Below are 27,304 nucleotides of genomic sequence, written 5' to 3'. Positions count from 1 at the left end.
TCAAAAACCTTAAAAAAAAAAAAAAGGAATACAGCTTTTGATTCATAAATTAACTTCCAGGTTTACTCTGTGGAAATAACCATGGCTGAACACAAAGATGTGACTCATGGGAAGTTTACAGCAGGACGAGTCCTCCTGCCTCCCCAGTCAGGTTAGGTGCTAACATTTGTGTTTCCATAGCAACCTCAGCCTCCTGGTTCCTCCTGGAGGAGTGGTTTCTGGGCTAGTCTTCATCTGTTGACTCTTTTGCATCCTGCACTGGCCTGGGAATTCCCCGAGGACAGGGACCTTGTCTGTCTGAATTGACCTTGTGTCCCCAGCATCTGGCACCTTGCCTGCTACATGGGGCCTCCAAAAATGCTTTTGAATTCTGGTGCGACAGTTTTTGAATCTTAGTGCTCCCACTTTCTAGATCTGTGACCTTGGACAAGTCCACATGCTTCTCTTGGTCTGAGTTTGTACATCTGTGCAATGGGATAGTAACCTGCCTTTCAATATTCTTGTAGGATTAAGGGAGATGATACGTAAAAGCACTTTGCACAGTGCCTAGCACACAGTAGGTGCTCAAGAAATGGTGGTGATTGAGGATTATTTGTCCCAGATCGATGGGGACAGAGGGTCTAACTGTCCCAGGCTCTGTGCCTTTTTCTACCCTAGACCCCTCCCAGGTCAGCAGGGTCCTGGATCCATAATCACCTGAACCTCTCCCCTCTGCTCTCCCAGGAGGCAAAGGCTGAGATGGAGAAGGAGGCTGGTACCCAAACCTTCCATGCCCTGTGGGTGTAGCAGCACCTGCCAACTCAAGGGCATGCAGGAGGCCCGGCTGGCTAATAGTCAAGGGCTCGGACGGGGAAGAGGGTAGGCAGGGCGAGGATGCCTGTCTCAGCACCCCAGCCTCCTGGCTGAGCTGCTTCCCCAGCCAGTCTGGCTCCCTCGCTGCCACTTCCACCATTTGGGAAAAATGCATCAAATTCATTTTTGCTCTGGGGACTTCTTGGGTTGCCCTCTGGGGCTGGGGTGGGGTGAGGGGACAATACATTTTAAAAGAGGTCTCCAGAGTGGAAAATGTCTCCTTCTGCCTGCCTTTGCCCAGATCCAGCATTTCCTAGAAAATCACTTCCTTGGTCATTAAGTTGATCTTCATCACGGCTCTGGGGGGCGGGGGATGTTTGTGGTGGTAGTGGCCCATTTTACAGATGAAGAAATAGAGCAGGGAGAGGGGAGGGCTCAAAGCTCCAAGCCCAGCTCAATGGTCCTCATGAGAAGGGGCATGGTGGGTAGGATGTGGGGAGGGGGATGGTTGGGGCCAAGCCTGGAACATCACCTCCTAGAGGCTGGGGGCTTTGTCCCCGTCTCCTCAGGGACTGTGGGCTGCCCATAGAGACTGCCCAGGAAGATGGCACCAAAGGCAGCATCCATCACCAGTGAATTAGCCACCATCCATCAGTATTAAGAAAGGGGTTGCTTTTTAATGGGGCCAAAGAATGTGTGTTTCCATGACTAGCGGGAATATTTGTCAAATGCCTGCAAACCTGGTAAATAAATGCGAATGAACCAGTGTTTCTAGAAATGGATATTAATGACTGGATTTTTAGCAGAGCAAAGATCCCTAGTGTTTGTGGAGCACTTTCTGGGGACTGGAGTAGGGTGCAGGAGCCCTGTACTTGCTTTAGTCCACAGGCTCTTCAGAACAACCCCCTATTTAACAGGCCAGTAGCTATGGCTTGCCCAAGGTCACAGGCCAGAGCTGGAAGCCCCGACTGTTGGGTTCCAGAGTGGCTGTGGCGTCTACCGGCGCGGCAGCCGCTAAGAGATGGCAGAGGGAGAGGGTTGATAACCGGAGAGCTGGCTTTATAGGAGACCCCAGTCTAAGGACCACCTGGAGTGAGGGCTTGGGTGGCGGAAGGGCCCCTGATGGAATATCTGGAGACGACCTGTTGGGTACACCCCAGCGAGGAATGTGCCTTTGATGCCAGGGGATTAGACACGGTCAAGTGCCATCCCCCTTCACCTGAGGCTGCCCCCCTGAGATAATAAGCCTGCCACGGCAGGGGGAGATAGGGAACTTGTGGGGAGGGGGTGCCGTGAGTGAGGGCCCTTAGGAGTTCTCTGAAAGGTTGGGGAGAGGAGGGCTTTCCTATGGGGAAAGTTAGGTGAAGAGGGTGGGGCTTAGGAAGGAGACAGGGCCCCATGAGGGGGGCGGGGCTTTGTGCGCGGAAGAGGGCGGGGCTTGTGAGGGGAAGTGGGCAGGGCTCTGTGAGGGAGAAGGGGCGGGGCTTGTGTGGGGAAAGGGGTATTTTCCTAGAACGAAGCACGGAAGGCTGGCTCTCGTCTGTCCCAGGCGTCTGTTCCCTAGCAACGCCCATCCGCCCACACTCCCTCCACTCCTGGAGTCTCTCAATTCAGCAGGATCTGCAGGTTTAATTAAGGTCTGGGACTCTCTCTGTATAAGGATACTCCACTCCCCATCCTAACCCCCGGGGATCTCATTTCTTCGGTCACATCCACAGCTCATCAAGCCTGTTTTCATTACCAGCTGGAAGTCTCCTGTCTGTCTCCAACAGCTTTCCACCCATCCATTCCTCTCTGCAGGGATCCTCCCCACCCCGACCTGGTCTCCAGCTGGAGGTGAACACCAAATTCCTGCGCCCTTTTCTTACAAGCCGCCCTGCCTGGCAGCCTTGGCCCTGCCTTCCTAAGGGCCTGTGGTGGCAGTGACAATCTCTGTCTGAGCCTCAGTGTCTTCTGGGCTCCACAGGGACGAGTGAGCCTTGTCTTGGCTGCCTCTTGGGGATGAACAGACAAAGGTGTGGTTTGGAAGGACAGCTGTACACAGGCGGTCTGCTCCCAGGTGGCTCCAGGCACTAATGCACTGGCCCTCCTGATTTCTCAGCTCACTGACAGTGCCAGCCTGTTAGGCAGGCCCTGCTCCCCACTTTGACTCCCTCAACAGCAAGCCCAGTAGTTTCAAAGTACTCAGGCAGATGCAGAAAGGAGCCTTGGGAAATCCAGTTTTCCTTGGAGTGGTAGAGATGGGAATGACTCTGTTCTCTATTTTTTTTTTTTTGCCTCCAGTTCCACATATGATGGCTGTCCCGTCTCCACTGGATTTTCAGGGGAGGTCCCTAAATCCTTACTGACTGATGCACAATCCTTCCTTCTCAGCCTGACGAACTCTTATTCATCCTTCAAGGCCCATTCAAATGTCTTCTCTCAGAATCTCCCCTCTGAGCTCCTGAAGCACTTGACCCTTTCCTGTCCTGCTGTCCTCTCTATAATCCTGATTCTAACCTATTTTATGGTGGAGTTGGTGTTAACATGCCTGTTTCCCTTCTGAGATGGGGAAGGAATAGGGGTTGGGAGAGGGTTCTTTGAGGAAGTGACTCCAGTTCGGCTCTGGGGACCAGTGTTGCCCAGCACAGCATCTGGCCCACTTGTGTGCCCCTGGTTCTGAACTACTGCTGCTGCTGCTAAGTTGCTTCAGTCGTGTGCGACTCTGTGCGACACCATAGACGGCAGCCCATCAGGCTCCACCGTCCCTGGGATTCTCCAGGCAAGAACACTGGAGTGGGTTGCCATTTCCTTCTGCAATGCATGAAAGTGAAAAGTCAAAGTGAAGTTGCTTAGTCGTTCCCGACTCTTAGCAACCCCATGGACTGGAGCCTACCAGGCTCCTCCGTCCATGGGATTTTCCAGGCAAGAGTACTGGAGTGAGGTGCCATTGCCTTCTCCGAACTAGACAGGGTGAAATCTAAGCTTCTGGATGTGGCTGCTGGCTGGAATTCCCTTGCTGAAATCACAGGCACCCTCACACGTAGTAGGAGCCCGCTGTGCGTTCTTGCCTGGCTGCCGCACCTAGCTTTAGACCAGGCAGCTCGAACCACCCATTTTACATATGGGAAAACTGAGGCCTCGAGTTGTCATTAACGTTTACATGCCCCTCTCCTACACCAGACTGGATGTTTCCCGAAGGCATGGACTGTGTCTCCTTGGCTGCTGTGACTCTAAGCCCAGATGAGAACTTTATATAGAGCAGGAGTTCAAGACAGCTTATTGGTAGAATAAAGTAATACATGAATGAAAGTTCAACTGGGCCTGCAATAGCTCAGATTCTGACCTTTCAGGCTCCGGGATCCCAACGCTGGCCCCGCCCTGGCCCCGCCTCGAGTCCCTCCCGGCCCCGCCCACAGCCCCGCCCCGCCCCCTTCCCCGCTCACCCTTGCTCCTCCATCATCTCCTGCAGTTCCATGCACTTGAGCTCCACGCGCCGCTTGCGCTCATGGTCCAGGATCTCGCGGTGCGCGCGCTTCACCAGGCCGGGCTCCGCGGCACGCAGTTCCTCCTCTGCCCGCGGCCAGGCCCCAGACGAGACGCCCGGCTGCGGGAAACCGTTCGCCGCGTCGGGCGGGGACGGCACGCTGGCCGCCCCGTTATTCACGGTGGATGACATAGTGGCTGCCCCTGGAGCGGCTGGCCTCGGCCCTGCGGGACAGACACAGACACCCGGCGGGATGGTCACTTCTCGGCCACCTTCTAAGCTCTTCTCGGAGCGGGTTAATCCTGGAGATTTAAAGGCCCACTCATGGCTCTAATCCGCTTCCACTCTGGCTGCAGAGCCGGGCGGTGGCAGGTTTGCACCTGTGGGTCACACCTCAGGGCATGAGGGGGCATCGGACACTGGGCTGTCCCCATCGGTAACGTGGGGTGGATTCAAGGCGGACTAGATGGCCTCTAAAGGAGGTTTGTCGCCTTCAGGGACCTAGTAACCATCCAAGACAAAGCTCTCTGCCCGGGTTCCAATGCCTGGGCCTGACTGCCTGGTCACTGCCTGTTCCCTGCCTGCACACCTCCTGGCAATTCCCCAGGTTTTATTCTTGTTTTTCCTTCAGGCTAAGTTTAATACCGGCTTCTCACTCCCCAGTACCCATTTTTCTGGCTCTGGTCCCTGGAGTCACAGACCACACGTGCTCCCCATCCCAGTCTGCTCCGGGACAGCCATGCAGAGACCAGAAGATGGAACCTTCTCCAGGCTCAGCTCCATTCCCACCACAGATGCAGTTTTCAGTTCCTACTTCGATCTGGCTAACTTTTCTAAAGTCAGCATTCCAGGTGGGGCCTTATCTGGGCTGAAGCCCACAGGGCCGTCCCCTCCTTTGTTCTGGAAACATCGCTTGTGAGGATGTGACCAAAAGTGGCACTGACGTTAGCTTTCCAGGCAGCTACATCCTTTCGCCGGCGCAGGGTGGGTTGGGAGCCAGCACGGCTTGGAAGGTGAGAAGTGGGGGCTCCACGGCCCAAAGTAGAACGTGCACCTGTATGCACCCTGCACACGCATGTATACACACACACATGCACACCAAAGACTTATCTTAACAGAGGGGAGGCACCTCCTGAGCTATTTCCAATTCCTTTCTCCAAGGCTCTGCTAGTTGCTAAGCAACAGGGAGGCCTCCTTCCCAGGGAGTGGGATGGGAGGGAGGGAAGGGGTGGAGGGAGGTGGGAAGAGAAGGAACCGGGCATGTCTGGACATCCCAGATGGGGCCTTCCTGCAATACCCCCCACCCCCCAAAACACATACTCTCCTCACTGGCCTCAAAGTGTCCAGAGCCATGGAGTATGAAAGGCAGAGAAGAGAGAGGGGGACCAGGAGAGGAAAAAGGCCTTGAAGGGGACAGTGACAGGAGCTGACAGTGGTAATGGGAACACAAGCTCCTTTCATATGTTCATCTGCCCAAGTGTCTGGATCTAGGCCAGGGTTCTCCATGCCTTGCTGTGTGACCCTAAGGATGTTCCTGCCCCTCTCTGAGCCTCTGTTCTCAACCTGTGCCTGGAAGCATCATCCAGATTCTTCGGGAAGGCTCTTCGGGCTTTACAGAACAAAGCTGTTTTTCTAAGCCCTGCCTGCTTCCTGCCTGTCCCTACCCCAGCCCTGCAACCCTAGCTCTACCACGCTTTCTCTGAGGGTAACTCACAAGTATCACCCACTCACCAAACCCCACACAGAGCTCTGCTTGTCTCATGCCCTGAGCCAGGGACATGCATGGAGCTTGGAGACCTCCATTGTCCTGGCCCACCACAGCTCACCAACATCAAGTTTGGTCCCATATTCCATCTCGACATTGCTCACATTTACCCATCTCCTTCTCTCTCATTACCACCTCAGTTCAAGCCTCTGCCTCTGGTCCATTCTGGCATCAGCATCCTGTCTGCCCACCCCCCTGCCCTGACCTCTTTCTGTTCATCTTCCATCAGCAACCTGGGAGACTGGGCCAGGAGCAAATCAGACCCTGTCATGCCCTAGTTAACAGCCTCCAGTGGCTTCCGGTCACCCTGGCTCCCAGTCCTGACACAGCTTGGACCTGCTTCCTGGACCAACCTGTCCACTGCCACGCCCACACAGATTCTCCATCCCTCTTGCATCCAGCCACACCCCCCCCAACTGCTCCCCTTCCCTAGGATGCTCTGCACTTGACTCTGGCATGACCTCAAAGTCACTGCTCACAGGCATCGCCACCTCCTGGGAGCCTCCCTCCTCCGCTCTCTGGAGCTCTCCCCCTCACTTCACTGTGGGCTCACAGGTCTCACTCCACCTGTGGGCCGAGGGCTTTTTAGCCCCAATTCCTGGTGCCAGCAAAGCGTCTGAAACACAGGGGGCTTGGTGCCTATGAGCGGAATAAAGAGACAAACAGGGAGACAGGCCTATTGTATAGCACCTGGAGCTCTGCTCAGTGTTATGGCCCAGCCTGGATGGGAGGGGCGTTTGGGGGAGAAAGGATCCTGTATATGTATGGCTGAGTCCCTTCTCTGTTCACCGGAAACTGCTTTAACATTGTTAATCGGCTATACCCCCATACAAAGTACAAATTTAAAGTTTGAAGAAAGAGGGAGATAGGACTGAGGACTATAGGTGGGGTCCCTGATACAGCCTTCAAGACCCCTTTGTATTTCTTCTTATACAATCTTGCAGCTTTATCCAGTGCTATACTTTATCCTGAAGCCAACAGCCAGCTCCTCAGCCTGGGTCACCTGTCCCCAAACATGCACTCCCACTCCTTTGAGCCTTTGCCCACGTGGTTCCCAGTGCTAGAATTCCACTGCTTCTCTTCCCTATCTGGGGAACTCCAGCACGTCCTTCAGAGTCCAGTTCCAATGTCATCTCCTCCCGGAAGCCTTCCCTGCTTCTGATGAAGGATGAGCCGTTCCCTCCTTATGCCCCCACAGCTTTTGTCCTCACCTCTTTAGATACTGAGGCTCAATTTATTGTCTGTGTCTGACCCCTGGTCTAGCCCTTCGAGGGGAGGGGACCAGCCCTTCATTCCAGCTCCCCTGAGCCTACCCAGTGCCTGGCAATGCCAAAGATGCACTGGGGGTGTGGGAGCAAAGTGCTCGGGCCCCGAGAGAGCCGTGGAGACAGGTTCTCAGTGATGCTGCTCTGCATGCTTGCCCTCGACGTGGGCAAGGCTCCCCAGCCAAGAACTTGGCCTGAGCTCCTTGAGGACGGGGCAGGGGAAGCTGGTGGGAGCAGTTCTGAGTGCATTCAGGTCTCCACACCCTGAGAAATCCTATCTCCAGCACTAGGAGAAGGCCTGGCCGAGATGGCTAGGCTGCGGGGGCAGTCTTTCAGAAGCTACTGAAGGAAAGGAGAGGGGTGGGAAGACAGAAGATGGATGCTGTCTGGGTTTCCACTAGGACAGATGGTGAATTCTGCCAGCTTCACCTGGTAATGGAGGGCGCCAGGCAGGAATCTGAGGCACGTTATTAAAAGAATGACTCCTGAGCCCCTAGCGGAGCGGCCAGGCCCCTAAGACCAAATCATTGTATGCTGAGCCCACTTCTTTCCTAGTCAGGGTTGCTGGACCAGCAGACCAGGAAGTTATTGCAGACATCAGGTCTGGATTGGGTTGCCATTCCCTTCTCCAGAGGATCTTCCTGACCTAGAGATTGAACCTGGGTCTCCCACGTTACAGACAGACTCTTTACCATCTGAGCCACCAGGGAAGCCCTTATCTGATATTATCTATTACAGAATTGTGAGATTTCATAAGGAGGGAGAGACACTGTGTTGGTGGAAACTAACATTCTGTGCTATTTTAATTGGTGGGCGGATTAACCTGTGCTCAGAGGGAGCTGATGAATGGGTCCCTGTCATATCAGATGGGGGTATCTAGGGAAGGCCCGCAGGGCTTCGTCTTCACCCATGTCCCATCTAGTATATTCACCATTGACTGGAGAGAACTTTGAAAACCTGATGACCAGATTCAGTGAGACCACCACTTGGGAAGGTTCAGAAATTCAGAGTCAGAATCTAAAAAGACTCAACAGACGGAAAAGATGGGAGGAGTCTGAAAAGGTGAAACCAGATCACGAGAAATGCCACATCCTGACTCTGGGTCCCAAACGAACTTTCTAAAATTGGAGTGAGATAGACATATGTTAGAAGGAGCATATTTAGGAAGAATTTAGGGGTTTTCAGTGGTCATAGGCTCAATTTAAGTCAATATCATAATGTGGCTGCCAAAAGCACATGTTATCTTAGCCCACATCAACAAAAATATAATGTCTGGAAGGGGGAAGTGATAAGAATACACAAGTGGTCGGAGGATTTAGGGCAAACCTGGCTGAGTCTGCTGAGAAGCTTGTTAGAAGTAGGTTGGGTTGCCTGATTTTGCAAATAAAAATACAGGATACACAGTTAAAATAATTTGAATTTCATGAATTTCATATTTGGGGCATCCTCATACTAAAAAAAATTATTCATTGTTTATCTGAAATTCAAATTAAACTAAGTGTCTTGTATTTTATATGATTCCTATCGAAACCTACTGAATCAAAATCTCTGAGGGTGAAATTGTCAGTGTTCTCCAGGTGATTCTGATACAGACCATCTGTGGAACAGCAATTGGGAGCCAGTGTCTAGAACAGCAGTTCTCAAATCTTATTTGTGGAGTCACCTGAAGGGCTTGTTAAACCATAGATGGACAGGGTCTTGTTGTTTAGTTGCTAAGTCATGTCCGACTCTTTTGAGATTCCTTGGACTGTTGCCCACCAGGCTCCTCTGTCCATGGGCCTTCCCAGGCAAGAATACTGGAATAGGTTGCCATTTCCTTCTCCAGGGGATCTTCCTGACCCAGGGATCGAACCCACATCTCCTGATTGGCAGGTGGATTCTTTACGCACCTGGAGAGCCCATGGCCAGGGTCTAGCCCTAGAATTTCTGACTCAGTAGATCTGGGGTGGGTGCTGATAATCTGCATTTCTAACAAGTTTCCTTTTGGCTGGACCTTGAACCCCACTTAAAGGAGCAAGCCCCTAGCCAAACTGGATGGTTTTAGAAGGCAAAGCCAGGACTCCTGTGAGGACGTGGACTTCACATAAGCCCAAGATAGGATATTTTCCCCCCTAACAATCAAAACTTTACAAAAACTAAGTAGCGGGGGGACTTCCCTGTGTGGTCCAGTGGCTAAGACTCCAATGCAGGGGGCCCGGGTTTGATCCTTGGTCCGGGAACTAGATCCCACACATTCGGCAACTAAGAAAAAAAAAAATTCCTGCACGCAGCAAGGAAGGTGGAAGATCCCATGCACCACAACTAAGACCCAGAGCCACCAAACAAATAAATATTTTAATATAAATAAAAGCTAGGTGGCTCATCTCAGGATGAGTGAGTTTCCCATTATAGGAGCTGCTTAAATAGGAGATGGACTATTATGTTTACTCAACAAACACAGCACACACTCATTTGCCATCCTCTCCCTCCCCCACCAACAAACGGAGATTTGGAGACAAACAGGACCCTATCCTGGCCCCCTGGGAGCTCACCGGCTTGTTTGGGAAACCATAGGTAATCGCAAGAGAATTTGAGAAGAGTCTGCATCTCCAGGCAGTTGGTCAGGGCAGGCTTCCCAGAAGGGGGCGGAAGGAGCTGGAGACAGGGACTCCAGAGCAGCAGGGGCCTGACCAGGATTCTAGAAATAAATGGACAGACCGGGCAAGACTGCATGTGGGGTGGAGGACCTCGGATGGTACTGGGTCCCCGGCTTGGGTGACCGGGTGCAGCCATTTGCTGTGATGGAGAATATGGAGGACAAACTCGGCTGTGTTAAGGGCTTGTCGGGGTCAAACAGGCAGCTGTGAGGTCTCGAGCCATGACCCTGACCCTGACCCTGACTTGTTAAGATGCTTGGGGACACTGACACTGCGTCTCCTTGGAGACAGGGTAACGCATGGGAAGTCTTTTCTCTACCCGTTTGGCTGTGAGACCCTGAATGAGTCTGTTTCTATCTCTGGACCCTTGCTTCGCCACTGGACAATGAGGGGCTGGACTCAAAGACCCCACAAGTCTTGTCCCGCTCTGGAAGTCTAGGTTATACTAGCAATGTAGGTATAAGCCAAGCCTTCAGCCCACTTCCTCCCTGCATCTGTAGCCAGTGGCCAGAGCCACACCAGCTCCGCCCAGAGCTCAGCCTGGGGCCATCCCAGCACTGAGTCGGTCCGCGGGTAGGCCAGATGCCCGGCCAGCCAAACCCATGTGCAGATTGAGTCATGGGGGGAGGCGGATCATCCTCCCTTCTGCCAGCCAGGAAGTGGTTAAAAGGCCTGAGCTCTGACTTCCAAGCCTCACAGCTGAGTCCCTGGGCCTGCCTCCTTCCCTCAGACCCCAGCCTGGGTCCCCTGAGCAGGCCTGGCTGAGCACAGGATGGAACAGTCTGGCGGCTGGTACCTGCAAGTCCAGCCCTGCTGGTAGACATTAATTGATGGGGCAACAGCCCATCTGTCCTGCAGGGTCCAGCCTGCTGACAGGCACAGAGGTCTCTGAGTTAATGAGCTCATCACTCACCCCGGAGCTCAGAGGGGTAGATGCTGAGGGCGGGAGTGACCAGCCCAGGTCGGGGGAGAGGGAACAGTGGGCCACGCATGCATCTGAGGAGACTGGGTCCTGCCCTGGAGAACCTGGCTTGAGGCCGGGAAACAGGGCTGTGCCCTTTGGGAACTCATGAGCTGAGTGACCTTGATCATGTAGCTTAAACTCTGTGCCTTGGTTTCCTTGCTAATCACACAAGTCACAAGTATTAGTTGCTCAGTCGTGCCCAACTCTTTGCGACCTCATGGACTGCAGCCCACCAGGCTCCTCTGTTCATGGGATTTTCCAGGCAGGGACACTGGGGTCGGTTACCATTTCCTTCTCCAGGGGATCTTCCCAACCCAGGGATCGAAACTGGGTCTCCTCCACTGCAGGCAGATTCTTTACCATCTGAGCTACGAGGGAAGCCCCTCCTTGCTGATGACCTGGAACTAATAACAGCACCCTCCTTGTAGGGCTGTGGTAAAGGACTGATGCGTGTGGAACGCTAGCACAGCGCCTGGCATGCCACGAATGCCTCATAAGCAGTGGCGCTTGTCAGGGGTGACCGTCCTCTTCCGGATGTGGAGGGGGCCAGGAGCCCCTGGACATCCAGATGTCCGGAAGGCTGAGCTATGACTGAGGGCTGGGGACTGAGACCCAAGGGTGAGCAAGGTTGCTGACTATTGGGGGAGAAGAGGGCAGAGGCCAGAGCCCAGGGCAAGGATGACCTGGGCCACCATCTCCCCACTGCCGCCCCGTCACTGGCCTCAGCAAACATCTCCCATCTCACATGCAGTGTCTCAGTCCCCAGCCCACACGGCACCAGCCCAGGGACCCCTTTTGCTCCTGTAGCTTAGAAACTTCTCTCCCCTAACAGGCAGCATCACTCCCCGGGGGGCTCCTTCTCCCCACCCCGCTGCTGGCCAGAGACCAAGCTCCCCAGTGATGATGGGAGGATGCAGGGCTTTCGCACCCTCAAAGGTACAGGTTCCTACAGCTTCCCGTAAACTCTCGACTCATGGTCACACACAATTCAACCACCTTCTTGCCACTGAGGTCCTTCTGTTGTCTCCCACTGTCTCAGGAACAAGCAGCATTCGGTTTGGGATCAGAAGATTAGAGCTCAGAGTTCTGCTTGTACCAGTTCTCCCTGGGCGATCAGGGAATGTTACCAAATGTCCCCGAGCCTGAGCTTTCTCATCCATAAAATGGAGAAAATAGTCCCTACCTCGGGACTTCCCTAGCAGTCCAGTGTTTAAGACTCTGCTCTTCCAATGCAGGAAACATGGGTTTGATCCCTGGTCGGGGAACTAAGATTCCACATGCTGCGTGGAGTGGCGAAAAAAAGAAAAAAAAAATTCCCCCCCTCATAGGGTGGTGGGATCATTCATTCTTTCAGTGACAAGCTTGTTCTGAAGACAGATCCTGATTACCCCCGTCCCCACCCTGTCCCATGCCAAGGGAGCAAAAAAGAGACCAGGGTGCGTCTGTCTTTGCCTGCGATGGTCAGGGAAGGCTTCCCAAGAGCAAAGGTGTTTGAAGTGGTCCTGTGAAGGATGAGTCTAAGGAAGGGGGTGGTCCAAGCAGGGGCAGGGTGGGTGTGTGGCACAGGCTGAAGGCTCAGGGATAGTGGGGTCTGGGGGCCTGGGATTAAGAGGGTCAGGATGGAGCGGGGTGTGTGATGGCGACCAGTCTGCCCGTGAAGGTGGGGACTGCAAACCCAGGGTTAGCCCTTCCAGAGAAAAAGCCCAGTGTGGAGCAAGGTCAGGGAGTGGGAGGGACTTGCTTCCTGAGTTTCCTGGAGGAAAAAAAAACAAGTCCTTTGTAACTGTCACAAAGGTGATGGAACTGATAAACACACAAGAAACCAGGCACTTAGCTTGTGAAACTAAGTCTGGGTCTTTGTAGAAATGAGTGTGTAACAACAATGGTTTTTGTCAAGATATTTGATGAATCTGGCAAAGAAAATCCATCTCCAGTACGTCCGAGGAATCTGGGTGCGCCCCTTCCCCACCCCAGTCCCTGCCCTGAAGCCAGGCTGCACACGTGATGCTGGTGAGTGTCCCCAGAGTGCCCGGTGGAGGGGTTCTCCAACCAACCCCTCCCTTCCCTGTGGGGACCCTTCTCCAGACCTCCAGGAGGTGTGTGCAGGAGGCAGAGGTAATCAGGCCAGAACAAACTTCCCTGTGTTCCCTCCCTGCCCCAGGGGGTGGGGCTGGGGTTATGGGAGATAGCCTCTCAGCCCTAAGGGCAGGTCACTTATTCATGTCACAGCTACTCTGAGAGTCTGAGGCTCACCAGAGGGGATGCAGGGGGAGAGGCATGGTGAAGAAGCAAGATAACTGCTGGGGCAGGGGACAGGCGGCAGAGACATCAACTGAGCTAGAGCGTGTTCACGGAGGAGCATAGCTGGGAGGTCTTCCTGGAGGAGGAATCATGAAACATAAGTAGGAGCTAGTGGACATAGAAGGGGAGGAAGGATGTCTTGGGCAGAGTGTGGGGCGTGTGGGAAGAAGGCTTGGAGAGAAAAAGGGAAGAACCCTGGCTTGTTCACAGTGGGCCAGGAGGGGCCGCAGGAGCCAGGAATACCCTGCAGGCCACAGGGAGTCCATGAAGGCTGTTGGGCTGGGGAGGTCACGGTCAGCTCTGCATTTCAGAAAGATCTCTCTGGCTGCCTGGAGCCTTCAATGTTGGTGGCTTCCGCCCTGGAGAAAGGTCTGACTCTCAGGGACAGCTCGGTCCGCATTAACCAAGATGGATCAGCGAGTGACAGAAGAGCCAGCCTGGGTTCAAATCACTCACTATGGGCCCTAAGGCGACTTGACCTCATTTGGCTCAGTTTCCTCATTTGTAAAATGGGGTGAATCCAAGCACCCCCTGCCATGAGAGGTGAGGGAATGAACATACGCCCAGTGTGGCAGTGCCCAGGACCGTAGGAAGTTCCATGTAGAAGTATTTAGTGTCTGTACTACCCATCAGTTCAGTTCAGTCACTCAGTTATGTCCGACTCTGCGACCCCATGGACTGCAGCACGCCAGTCTTCCCCGTCCACCACCAACTCCCAGAGCATGCTCAAACTCGTGCCCGTTGAGTTGGTGATATACTACCCACAAACAACACCAGCTCGTCTAAACCACTACAGGCATGAGTTAATCAGGAAGACGTACAGTAGAAATCAGAGGTTGATGCATTTGATAATGCATCAGATCAGTATCCGCTTGTGAAGACTAGCAGACTGCCACCCACACGGACCAGTAGGGACCAGCGTTCACAGGGAAAAAGACGCTGTGGGGCGAGGCCGGGGAGGACGGCTGGAAGCGAGAGGGTTAGCCGAGCGAGCTTCCTCCCAGCCTCCTTGGAGTCTCTCTTGGGAGGCGCTGGCACCGCTGTTTGTTACCCAACCCTCGAGAAGACGCTGCAGGGGGCAGGGAGAGAGCTGAAAGCCTTCTCAATTATTCAACAGTCGAGCTTCCTGCTGCTCCTGTTGGAGCCAGGGGAAGGCTGGCTAGAGCCCCTGGGCTGGGTCTGGCTGGCTTGGGGGGAGGGCTGGTTGTCGGAGGGACAGCAGCCCTCACGTCCCACTCCTGCCCGCCCGCCCTGCTCCAGCACTGTCTGCGGGGTGGGGCGGAGGGGGCAGCTGCGCCTGGCAGGCAGGCTTGGAGCTGTCTCCTGCCCTGCAGACTCAGACTGTGCTGTGGAATGGAGGCAGCGGGTTGGCGAAGTTCCCAGAGCCAAGGTGGGGTGTCCGAGGGAAGCCAGGGAGGAAGGGCATGCCTGCTGTCTGCAGGAGAGGGCCGGGCAGCTTAGCTGGCACCTGTGTCCTGGGCAACCTGTCCAGCCCCCCTGCATCTCAGACACATGGGGCTCTGAGCCACCCAAGAACATGCTGGCCAACTGCTCCCTGTGCCTGGAGTGCTCTTCCCCTTCTGGTTCATCCTACAGGACTCTGCTCAGGCATCACCTCTGTGAAGCCCTCCCAGACTTCCACTGGGAGATGCGCCTCTGTGGTCCTCCCAGAGCCTCACCCTGTGGTCCCCACCCTCAATATTTACCTTGCGCTGTTGTGACTATGTGCCCCCTGACCTGGTGAGGGCTGTCTAAGGGCAGGGACTGGGTTGTGTCCATCTTTGCACCCCTATTGCTCAGCACAGAGCTTGGCACAAAGCAGCCATCTGTGAGCATTTGTTGAAACCCAGCCTGTGTTTGTACTGATGGGGAGCTCACTACTTGCGTTTTTTTTGTATGTTTGTTTTTTACCACCTCCATCTCTGGGGACCTGGGTGGCAAAGTTTCCTGGTTACCACTCTCATTATGCCCAGACTTTATATGTGTTGATATTTGCAAAGGCCACATGGTCACATACTTGGTAAGCCCTGGAGTCCAGCTCTGTCATTCAATGGATAGGAAGGCCCTGCCTGGCACTAGGCTCCTGCCCATCAGCCCTGGGCCCTGTCTTTGTTCCTGTTGCCTCTGATTTGAGTTCCTAGAGCAGAGGGCCTGGATGGCAGGTCCCCAGGGACAAAGAGGCCTCAGCTGTCTGCTCCCTACAGAGTGATCCACAGTAAAAGCAAGACAGCCTAAATGAGACCAGTGCAGATCACTGCAACCCAGGACAGGCCATAGAGGAACCAGGAGTTCAGATTAGATGCTTGCTCCTTGGAAGAAAAGTTATGACCAACCTAGACAGCATATTAAAAAGCAAAGACATTACTTTGCTGATAAAGATCTGTGTAGTCAAAGCTATGGTTTTTTCACTAGTCGTGCATGGATGTGGGAGCTGGACCATAAAGAAGGCTGAGCACCAAAGAATTGATGCTTTTGAACTGTGGTGTTGGAGAAGGCTCTTGAGCATCCCTTGGACTGCAAGGAGATCCAACCAGTCCATCCTAAAGGAAATCAGTCCTGAATATTCATTGAAAGGACTGATGCTGAAACTGAAACTCCAATACTTTGGCCATCTGATGTGAAGAACTGACTCATTTGAAAAGACCCTGATGCTGGACAAGATTGAAGGCAGGAGGAGAAGGGGACGACAGAGGATGAGATGGTTGGATGGCACCACCGACTCAGTGGACATGAATTTGAGCAAACTCCAGGAGATAGTCAAGGACAGGGAAGCTTGGCATGCTGCAGTCCATGGGGTTGCAAAGAGTGGGCCACAACTAAGCGACTGAACAACAACAACGTAGGGAACCCACAGACCAATGCAGACCAACGCAGAGCAGACAGAACTCACGATACTGGCCACTGAAAACAATACAGACCAGGTCAATCCAGGAAGCAGTCTACAGACCAGTGCTGGAATCAGACAAGCAAGCTGTGTTTTAGTCTCCCCTCCCCTGTGTTTCAGTGGAACAAAGGAATCCCTGCCCCCACCCAGCCCACTCTATTTCTTTTCACGGCCCTCAGTGGCCTTCAGAGAACTGTAGACTTCTAGACAGGGAACAGACAGCCACAGATTCCCTGTGGCTGCCTGAGCTCGAATGGAGATTTGGGGTTGCAGGGAGGAGACTGAGAAAAGAACCTTATCATGGCTGAGCTGTCGCTGATGGCCTGGGCTGCCAGGGAAGTGGTGACCTCTGTGTCCTGGGGAGGGTCCAAGCCAGATGGCCTTGGGGTGGTGTCCTAGAGAGAGCCACCTAAGGTGTCAGGACACCGTGCTCTCCGAGGACTCTCCCAAGCTGGCCTCTAGGGCTGCAAGTGAGAGTAGCTCAGTCGTGTCTGACTCTTTGAAACCCTATGGACTAGACAGTCCGTGGAACTCTCCAGGCCAGAATACTGGAGTGGGTAGCTGTTCCCTTTTCCAGGGGATCTTTCCAACCCAGGGAGCGAAGCCAGGTCTCCTGCACTGCAGGTGGCTTCTTTACCAGCTGACCCATCAGGGGAGGCCTGGAGTAAAACCAGAGGTGCCCCGAGTTGTCATCAGCTTCATTATTTCCTTTACCCGCTTCTTCTCCCCACAAAGGTCAGACCCGCCCTGGTTCACACCTGAGGGCTGGGTTAAGGAAAGGGGAGATGGGCTAGAAGCTGTATGACCAGATCTCTTTCCCTTTTCAGGCTTCAGTTTCTCCATCTGGACTAAGCACTGGGGCCTGGATACTAGTGGGGCCAGGGCAGGGCTGGGCTCTGAATTCTCGGCAGCCCAACACTTGGAGGAGTCCAAGCTGGGTGACGATGTACCCCACGCCCCTGTTGGAGCTATCAGCAGGAAGGGTGTGTGCTGGACAGACAGAAAAGCCCCTTCCACCCACTGGGGAGGGTGCAGCAGGGAGACAGTGCAGCTGCCTCTGCTGCCCACACAATCTCATTATGGAAAATTCCCTCTATTGACTCAGCTTTAATCAGGCAGGCTGCCCTGGGCATCCCCCCCAGGTTTCTGCTGGGCCGGGTGAGATCAAAGAGAGAGTCGGGCTGGGGGCTGGAGCCTCGTCTGCCATTCCCATCGATCCAGATGCGCCTCTCGTTGCTAGGCAACTGCCTCCAGTCTCTTCTGGTCCTTCCTTCCCCAGGGGCTGCAGGATTGGGCAGTAAAGGGGGAGAGAGACCCCACATTCATTCTCTAAGTCTTCCCTTACCAAGCTCGAGATCTCTGTCATCAAGCCCGGAGCTTTCCTCATGCCCTGAAGGACCCCTCATCCCGGGAGCTTGACTCTCCCACCAAAATGGACCTCCTTTCTCCTCTCACATTTGTATTCATCTCCAGAATACTTGAAACCCACACCTCCTATGCCCCCCTGCAAGCACATCAGGAAGCTAGGCCAGGGATTCACCAGAGAGGAGAAGGGACCCTCTGGAGTAGCGGGGGATGGGGGGAGTCAGTGAAAAAGTCCAGATGAAGCTGCAGGCTACCATCTTCCAGCCCAGCATCGGACTAGATGTGGGAGCCATTTAATGTTGAAAGAAAGGCTCTGAAGACAAATTCACACTTTCAGTTTTGAGTGGGTTGCCTTTTTTTTTTTTCTTTCTCCAAAACGTAGGATGCATTTCATAGTAGTTTTTTCTTTTTTGTTTCAAGTGCTATAATTTAAAACTGTAAGTTGTGTTTTAAAACAGGTATAAAAATGTACTGTGGGTTTTGGGGGCTGTCACTGACTAAATAATGCGAATCGGATCATTTTATCACAGTTTAATATTTTGCATCGTTGATAAACCCTATACTGCTTCATCTTTCCCTTTTTAAAAAACCGAATGTGTGCACGTCATCCCCACAGTTGTTAGGTGGTGACCTACTTATATCACGGCTTATTTAGGATTTTAAGGTCTCTCCCCACTCTGAGGTCTTTGCAGCCCTTGGGGATGGAAAGTACTCACTCTTGCCTCTGGTACTTGATCGGACTTTTTGTTTTGTTTAAATGCAACTATGGGAAAGGAAGAGGTGATGCAGTTCCCAGCATGAAGACCCAGGGCTCAGGTGTCCAAGGACTGTCCCCGTGAGCCGCCGGCAGAGGCAGCACCTGGGCAGCCGTCCTGCCCCTGCCTGCTGCCTGCTCCCCCAGCTCCACAGGGCACCGACAACTCCGCCCCACACCCCTGCCCAGACCCAGTCACATGCTTCAACTCTGAGAGGCACTGCTTTCCAGGGTCCTTGACAAATGGTAGCCAATTAATGTCAATTAATCTGATTAGCCTAAATAGTTAATTAAGCAGTTAATTAACAACATCACTGACAATAACCTATGGCTCTCAAGGGATGGTGGGTGGGAGGCAGGGATGGCAGGGGGGTGTGGGGGGCCCTCCTTGCTCTAGGAAAGGACAAGCCCCATAAGTTCACAGGGAAAATGGGGGTCACTCTGGCAGCTGCGGCCTCTCCGAGTCCCCACCTGGCTCTGCCTTGGGCCCCAGAATCTACATCAGGGGATTCGACCCCACCCTGGCCACAACACCTTCCCCGGCCCCTGGCCAGATCTGAATGAGTCTGATTCTACGAGAGGCTGAATCTCAGCACAGCAGAGGAGGCAGAAAGGCATCCTGTCCGGGAAATGGTTCCACCCCAAAGTCCAAGCAAGGAGTTCCCCCTCGGCTGCCACGCCCGGCCCCACCCCAGTCCGTACACCTCAGAGTTTATAACCCCCACCAGGGCCCTGGACGCGCCCAAGCTGCGGAGCAGTCTTGGAGCGGAATTGCCCATTCTACAGATGAGAAAACTGAGCCCCTCCCACGTGCCAGGCCCTGTGCTTGCTCTGGGCACCTGTGATGAGGAACTGCACAGGATCGCTGCCCTCAAAGGGCTCCTCATCTGGGACGTCACAGAACAGCGCAGCCTCTTTGCTGGGTGACGCTGGTGACATCAACAACCTCTCTGTGCTTCAGTAGCCTAGGCTGTGACCTGACTCTGTTGTAAGATGTTGCAAGGACTAAATGAGTTAGGACGTGTGAAACTCTTGCGACGGTGTCTGGCACATGCGAGATACCAAATGGGTGCCCCCGATGGTTACCGAGGGAGGCAGCCAGGAGGACAGAGTATAAAAGGTGGGGTGAGAAAGAGGTGGCACCTGGGGGCTTGGAACAAGGCATGGCGCAAAAGACACGGGAGCAGAGACTGAAGGTCAAGGAGGTAAAGAAAGCGGGAAGAAGAGCATGCAGGCAAAGGAAAGAGCATCTGCAAAGCAAAGAGGCCCCGATTCTCGCTGCTAGCATGGGTAGTCCCCGGGGAGCCCCTTTGCTGACCACCTGGCAGTATCTCAACATGGTTAATCGGCTCTACTCCAGTATAAAATGAAACGTTAACAAAAAAATTCAGACCCCGCCCAGGCCCTACAATCAGGCTCTACATGGGCGGGTCCCAGGAACCTGCTGTTTGTGGACTGTTCTGGAAATACCGAGGCCGGGACTCTGAACCTGGAGACCGTGGCTGCCGTGGTTCTGGGTGTCCCAGCTGCGGCAGGGGAGGTCCCAGGCCACGTGATCTGTGTCCTGAAAGCTTACCGCCGGCCCCCGTCCACTCCATCTGTCCAGTCCTGCCTGCCCTTCAGAGATGACCTTCCTGAAACTGCTCTGGCCATGTGCTTACCTGCGGGAAACCTCCCTTGGTTTCTCTGCTGCCTGCAGGAGAAAGCCCAGACTCCGCAGCCTGGCATTAAGGCCCCTCATGAGGCCTCCCTCTCCCGCCTGATCCCACGTTCCTTAGCCTCTCCAGCCACCCTCTTCCCCAAGTGCCCGGGACTCTTCCCACCTCCAGACTGTTCTTTCTGTCAGAAATGCCCTTCCCCTTTCTTCCCCCTGGCAGACCTGTCCTCCTCCTCTGGGGACCATCTGTGAAGCTGGCTCCAACATCAACCAGGTGGGCCACCCTGCCCTCAATGCCAGTGCCCCAGCAGCTCTCTGGATGGTCCCACATAACCTGTATTCCATCCTCAAATAGTCACCAGCTCTTGGGCCTGACTCCCCACTAGACTGAGGGTTGCTCCTGCTTTTCTCCAGTACTGAGCACGGGGCTTGGAGATGACAATGATAACTGAGTGTTTTAATTCAGAGGAGCTGCTGAGCTCATGTTTGATGAATGAATGAATGACTGTCCCTACTTTCTGATGTATGAGGAGCAGAGGACAGAGGAAGAGAGAATTCGGGAGGCAGGGAAGAGAGGTGTTCTGGGGTCAATGAGGGATGGGTCATAAGAACAAGGAAGCATAAGAGAGACTCTGCCAGGCAGGGAGCAGGGACAGGGCTGCCTGTAGGCGAGACCTGGTGCAAGTCCCAGCTTCCGCTCCATCCCAGTCTGGCCACCCACTGGGAGAAGAGGTGGCTGGGCCCCTCTGCCCGGCCTGAAGCCCACCTCCCCAGCCTGCTTCTTCGGTGCTGACAGCTGTGTCAGCCACTTCCCCCCGCCCCCCACTCCAACTCCAACCATGCCCAGACCCCTACCCCCTGGTAAGCCTGGCCTAGATCCACCCCTGTCAAACCTCCTGGGGCACATCCCCCACACCCGCCCCACTGCAGCTGTGCCCCCTGACCCTAGCCTCCTACCCTTGGTCTTTCTCTCCATCATCCTCCTGCCCAAGGCAGCCAGATCGGGCTTCCTTAAGTGCGGGTCTGATCATGACACTGCTTCAAAGCCTTCCCTGACTCCCATCCCTTTCCAAACCAACGCTCAGCACGAAGCGGTTTTCAAGGTCCTTCAAGACCAGACCTGGCTGGCCACACCCCTGGGGCTGCCCTCTAGCTTCAGGCATCCCATGGCTAAGTTAGATCATCGACTGTCCTCTTAGTTCACTGGGACTTCTCATCCCCGGGCCGTGGCCCCCACTGTTATAAGGAGTGCCTTATCTTTACTTTCTCTGTCTAGCATCTTTTCTGTCTCTCTCCAAAGCCCGACTTGAAGGTCTCTCTCCCTAGCACCTCCTCTGGCTGTCCACATCTCTGTGGACATCTTAGTCCCCAGCAGAAACTCAACGGCCATCCCTCAGTTCCCTCACGCCTCCCACTCCTACTAGCGTGGGAGCTCCTCAAGGTGAGGGCGGGTGTCTGCTTCACGGCTATGTCCCCGCTGTTCATACGATGCCGGGAAAATAGGAGGCACTCGGTGGATGCTAACAGTGTGGTCTCACTCAAGTGACCGCCACCTCTGGGCAGTGCACTGGGTCTTGTCCCTCCTTGGGTGCCTTGGCACTCACCACCCGAATCGCTTGTCAGCATGCCCCTGGTGTTATTGTGCCCATTTCACGGGGAAGGGAAACAGACCTGACTGTGGAGGTGAGCATCTAGATGCGATCAGAGCCCAGGAGATTGGCAGTCGCCTGATTCCCAGTTCTGAGCTCCTTCTTCTAAGGTCTGAGTGGGTCCAGGTTCTCACCCCGCCCAGGGGGATGTAGGGCTGTCTCCTGCTCCACCTCCCCCGGCAGCCTTGGCCCTCCCCCGCCATGGTCCCTGGCAGAGGGAGGCAGGCCCCCCCCTCCCCGCCCCAGTCCCCAGCTGACCCTGGCACGGGCCCCAGCGTCATCCTCCCCAAGGGAAACCCATGACCAGCAGACCCCCAAGGTGTGCCCCACCCAAGAGCGTAGGAGGAGAGCAAGTCCCTCCCCACCCCCGCAGCTCTCCCTGGCTCCCTGTGAAGCTCTCCACCAGTGCCCAGTGTTCATCTGGCCTCGAAAAGTAGGCTTTTTGCAGAATCTTTAAAGATATCAGAAAATTCTCACTATAGAGTGAAAAACAGCACGCCCACTTAGCTCAACAGGGTGTTCCCAGTTATTTAACACCGTGTATCTATGATCACACGGACAAAGTCCTGGTAGGAAAGACCCGTTTGTTCAAGGTGGGACCACACGCGCCCTTTCTCTCCTTGGTTTTTCTATCTCCTGAGTCTAACCCAATGAGGATGCACCATTCTTAACATCAGAAGAATTCAACAAAACTTACTTGTCTCCATCCTAGGGAGTTTGGGGGGATGGGGGTGGGGATAGGGCTCAGTCCTAGGAGAGATCTCAGAGCCACAGGCCATTCTGGATGCTAGAAACAGGCAGGCTGAGGGCACCCCCCTCCCACCCCACCCCACCCCAGCTCAGCTCAGTAAGCTGCTTGGGCCTCAGGGTCCGATTCCCTGGGCTCAGGTCCCCCTCCAGTCCTCCCAGGCCCCGGCAGGATGCTCCAGCTGGCACAGCAGCCTCTGCAGTGGGCAGGAGGCCAGGGCGGGGGCGGCAGGATGCTGAGGCCAGGCTGACTGCTGGGGAAGCAGCGACGCAGACGGATGGGCGGGCGGCTTTTGGCTATAAGCGAGGAGACCCTGGGGGTTGGGGGGCTGCTCTGGAGCCTGGGCGCATGTGGCCACTGAGGTCTCTCTCCTGGGCACAAGGGGCAGCCGGGGCCTGCCTGGCTCGCTTGCCCAGGCCCCCTGAGAACCCTGTCCTGGATGACACAGAGTCAAGAGAGCTGAAGCCCTCCTGTTCTCATGACCCAGAAGAACCCAGCAGTGTCAGCGGGCCCGAGACCCCAGTGAAGACCTCGGCTGGGCCAGGCTGGGGTCTGTAACTGTCGGTAACAGTCCCTCCCCATCACGGGCTCCTCCTGTGCTCTCACTCCGCCCCCTCCCTTCTCTAACCCCCTCCTCCTCTCTGATCTCACTCCCCTCTACTGAGCCCCGCTCCCCTCTTCTAACTCCTCTCCACTCATGGTTACCCTCCTTTCTCTGAGTACCACCTCCCTGTGCCTCCTCCCCCTTCCCGAGCCTCCATGACCCACGGTGTTGCCTGCCTTCAGCTGGGGCCCTCTTCCTTTCTCTCCTCAATCCCTTTCCCCTCTCACTGAGCCCAGATGTTGGAATTGAGAAGGAACTCCCCCATGTCTTGCCCGGTTGCTCCTCCCCCAACACAGCCTGAACCAGAACCAGTGGCCCTACCGACCCACTCCCCTGGCAGGGCTCTGCCTCCTTTCTTTAGAGCGTCAGCTGCAAAGTCTCTTCCTCTCCCCAATATTCTAAAAATAAGCCTCCACCACTGTACCCGGGCTGCTCCCCTGGATGTAGGACTCATGTATATGTGTTCTGTTGGGGGAGGTTCCTGGGATTTCCTGAACAACTCAGGAAGGAGTGTGGAGAGCATCTTTAGTGTCCCTGCAGGTCACCTCAAATCTTGGGCCAGGAGGGCTTCATCCTGGCTCAGCCACAGAACCACGATCTCCCGATGAACCACTGGGCCTCTTCCAGCCACATTTTCCTCTTCTGAATTAAGACCCCAGGTTTGTAATTTGGAGGGATGTGGGTGCGTGGGCCAAGTCGCTTCAGTTATGTCCAACTCTTTGAGACCCTATGGACCATAGCCTGCCAGGCTCCTCTGTCCATGAGATTCTCCAGGCAAGAATACTGGAGTGGGGTGTCATGCCCTCCTCCAGGGGATCTTCCCGACCCAGGGATCAAACCCACTTCTCTTACGTCTCTTGCATTGGCAGGCAGGTTCTTTACCATTAGTGCTACCTGGGAAGATCCTAGGAGGGGAATGGGTGAATTTTAAATCTCAGTTCCAATGAATAAACCTAACCTTCATACACTGGGGGTGGATTCTACTTCTGCTGATGGAACCATAGGGTTCCCGACACACAGATTTATGGAGCAGAGAGATCTTAAAATCTTAGTGCTGGTAGGGCCTTCAGCAGGGGGCCGGAGTGGGGTGTCATCTGGTCAAACCCTTTTATTTTATGGTTGAGGACATTGAGGCCCGGAGACAGGAAGGAACCTGTTCAAGCTCACACAAGCAGCCAGGGTCAGAGATGGGCCCAGAAAGAAGATCCTTGAACTTCATCACATGCCCCCCTCCCCCGCCCCCCATCCACCTCCTGCCAAGCCCCAGTGCCCTGGCTGATCCTCACGCAGGAGAGCTTGGGAATGGAGGACAAAGTGGCGTTGTGGGAGCCACCTGGGCCCCTGAGGCCATAGCCTGGGATTGCGCCAAGACCTCGCTCCGTGACCTTGGGAACATCACGTCACCTTCAGGTCTCGTCTTGCTCCTCTGTGAAAGGGAGATGGTGGCAGCTTTGGCACCCGGTTATGTGAGCATGGAATGAGATAATGCGTGAGAAGTGACAGGCCCGTGGCAGGGGCTCAGACTGTGTGTAGGAGTTAAGGAAGGCGGTATGGGGGGGGGCTCTCCCCCATCACCTCAGAGGCACCCTGGCTGGCTGCTGGGACAGGAGGAGCTACAATTCTGCCCCACTGGCAGCAAGAAGAAGGCAAAGGAAAAGCTGGTAGGGGAGGCTGACCCCAGCAATGCTGGCAGTTGCTCTGGACCATGGCCTCATCACAGTGGTGAGGGCTGACCACCCAGAGAGGAACAGGCGGCCACAGGCTTGCCGAGGTCAGCAAGAGGCTGGCAGGCAGAAAAGGTGAGAGTGGGTGGGGCAGTGAGCAGATGGGCCTGCCAGACCCAGGCTCCCTCTCTGGCAGGTGTCAGGGTGGCAGGGGTAGGTTGTGGTGGGGGCACCCAGTTGGACAATTCAAAGCGTGTTCCACCTCCAAATATCCCAGCGACCTCGGGGGAGTCAGTTCCTCACTGCATCACACCTCCTCACCCATATGCCTCAGGCTTCTCACCTGGAAAGCTGGCATCATGAATCAAGAAACTGACATTTAGCTGGGTCTTGATATCAAGGGGCCAGGACAGGATATCAGCTCCACTCCTGTCCCAGGGAAGACAGCTTGGGTGGCTTCATGACCTTGCGAAAGTCATTCAAGTCTCATTTCTCAGTTGTGAAATGGGGACATTGATGGCTTCCTTGTTAAGTTTTCATGAGGATGAGCTGAGTTAACTGTAGCCTATATGGCGCCTGATACGAGACCATCAGCCAGTGTCCACCCACTCTGGGAAAAGGAAGATATGCTTCAAACAATACTGAAAACTTTTCCCTCTTTGCGTAGCTTCTCCTTAAAAATTCTTACTTGCATTTGATTTGCTGAAACTTGCCCAGCATTGCACAGCTTAAAACTAGTTTCCTATCCAATAAATAGTTGAATTATTTCTTTGACCGCCAAAGTAGATACTGTTAATGCTATACCTGTTTTACAAATTGGGAAACAGGCTCAGAAAGGTTAAGTGGTTTACCTGAAGTCACACAGCTTAGATGTGAACCCATGTCTCTCACACTTCAAAGTCCATGACTTTCTACCCACTCAGCTCTACCTTTTAAAATCCAAACCACTCTTTATTCGCTCTTCAAGAATTCCTCCTCCATCGCTCACAGGAGAGTGGGATGGGGCATAAAGTTAGGGAACCGAAAAGCTGATGTTGTGTGGGAGCAATTTCTGAGCCAGCTTGGTCCTATTTCTGGCTGGGGAAGGATCTGACACCTGCTGGGACCATGACCTTAAGATGTTCCCTCTACAGAGAAATTCTCCAAACCCTGCTCAGGTCTCCATCGAAGAACCTGCCTTTTCTCTTGTCATGGGACAAAAGGTCAACCCAGGCCCCTTGAGGCCAGAAGTGGATGAGTGAGTGAGGTCTTTGGAGAGTGAGAAGTTATGGTTGGGATAGAGCACAGACACTGGAGTACCAGGTCAGACCTGGGGTGCCCTTCTTTTGCTCCCCTTCAAACCCATCCCCACAATGGACCTGCCGCCAGGAGCAGGAACTGCAGGAGGCTTCACACTGTCCAGGCAGGAGCTCTGGCAGGGAGGGTGAGGAGGAGGCAAGAAGGAGCCTGCGTCTCTTCTCTCTCTCTCTCTTTTTAAACCAAGAATTTGTTCTGGGGTTGGTCGGACTCACTGTGAGCCCCAGAAACCCTCCCTGGGCACCCAGAGAGACCACAGAGAACCCCCCTCCCAAACTCCTAATGGTTATTATCTCTTCTGTGTCCTTCACTTTCTCCCCAGTGAGAGAGTAAATGCCATCCTGTGTGAGACCCAGTTCTTGTTGCCAGCTTCTGCCTCCCCAGGGGCATTTGGGCAGCTGGGAAAGGGGCCAGACTGTCCCTGATGCTGCCACCCTGTGCTGGACAGAAGCCCAGCATTCAGGTGGGGGCCTGCTCCCTTCATCCCTCCCAGTGACCAGCATCTCCACAGGGTCTCTTCACTGGTCTTTCCCTTCCCTAGGGAGCAGGTCCTTCTTCTCAATTGCGAGAGGGCAATTAGACTGCAGTCGGGTGCCTCTCTAGCATCCTTATGGACCAGGCCGTGGTCATTTAAGCTCAGTGGAGTCCTGCCCGTGACCCAGCAGGGTTCTCACTTTCTTCATCCCTCTCAGTGAAATGAACAACGTTCCTCATCTCTGTTCCCCAGGTGCCTCGCACCCCGCGACCAAACACACAGACAGTCCCCCACCCGCTACCGTCCGCTCTGGGTTCCGTGGACTCTGGGCCCTGGCCCAGCTGGAGAGGCCCAAGATCCAACCCAGCCCCAACCCCTCTGGGAAATGCCCCCGCCCCAGCCGGGGCTCTCACCTTCCTGCTGACTGCTGAGCTCCGCCGGGTGCTGGAGCCAGGCCCTCTGGTCCCGCTTGTCTGGGTGGCCTCCGGGCCGCCTCCTCGGCTCGGCTCGGCTCGGCAGGGTAGCTCCGCGGCCCCCGCGGCCCCGCGCCCTCCGTCTCCCCGCGGGCGCCGCCGCCGATTGCTGAAATGCTGGACAGCGCACCACCATGGAGGCGGCCTCCCAGCCCGCCGCTTGCCGGCCAGAGCGGCCCAGCACCTACAGCGCCCTCCACAGTCCTGGAGGCCGCCCGCCTCCGAGGGAAGAGACTGGGCGTCTGTCGTGGAGGAGGGGGGATTGGGGGAAAGAATTTCCACTGCAGTGACCAGTTCCACGACTTAGGGGTCGGAGGCGGGGCAAGAGATCCCTCTGGGATGCCCCCTTTCATCGTGCATCCTGGTGGCCTGACCGAGGCCAGGCGGGGCGGTGGGAGACATCCCAAAGGAGGGAGGTTTTTGAGAATGGGATCTCTGGACCTTCCCTGGTGCTGCGTTGGCTGTCTGGAGTCCTGAGTTCAAGTCCCCCTTTGGTTACTCTCTTCGTGACTTTGGAAGCCTGTTATCCTACAGCTTCCGCCTGAG

At 54.8% G+C, this 27,304-nt stretch overlaps 1 protein-coding gene across 2 annotated transcripts in view; it reads right to left on the bottom strand.

The window, feature by feature from the left end:
• The window catches only part of SRRM3 (serine/arginine repetitive matrix 3), a 53,152-nt gene extending 26,292 nt beyond the window's left edge, over window positions 1-26,860 (bottom strand). For both annotated transcript variants that reach the window (XR_009492873.1, XM_024985197.2), the window contains exons 1-2: window positions 26,699-26,860; window positions 4,218-4,482 (exon numbers count right to left, since the gene is read on the bottom strand). Coding sequence is in view for 1 of the 2 variants with exons in the window: in XM_024985197.2 (XP_024840965.1) it covers window positions 4,218-4,450 (233 nt within the window). In the remaining variant the exon portion in view is untranslated. The remainder of the gene's footprint in view (window positions 1-4,217; window positions 4,483-26,698) is intronic.
• Between the last annotated feature and the right edge of the window lie 444 nt (window positions 26,861-27,304).

The sequence above is a fragment of the Bos taurus genome, chromosome 25 (genome assembly GCF_002263795.3).
Source record: "Bos taurus isolate L1 Dominette 01449 registration number 42190680 breed Hereford chromosome 25, ARS-UCD2.0, whole genome shotgun sequence".
Taxonomy (NCBI): domain Eukaryota; kingdom Metazoa; phylum Chordata; class Mammalia; order Artiodactyla; family Bovidae; genus Bos; species Bos taurus.
This window is presented reverse-complemented; position numbering and strand designations above follow the sequence as displayed.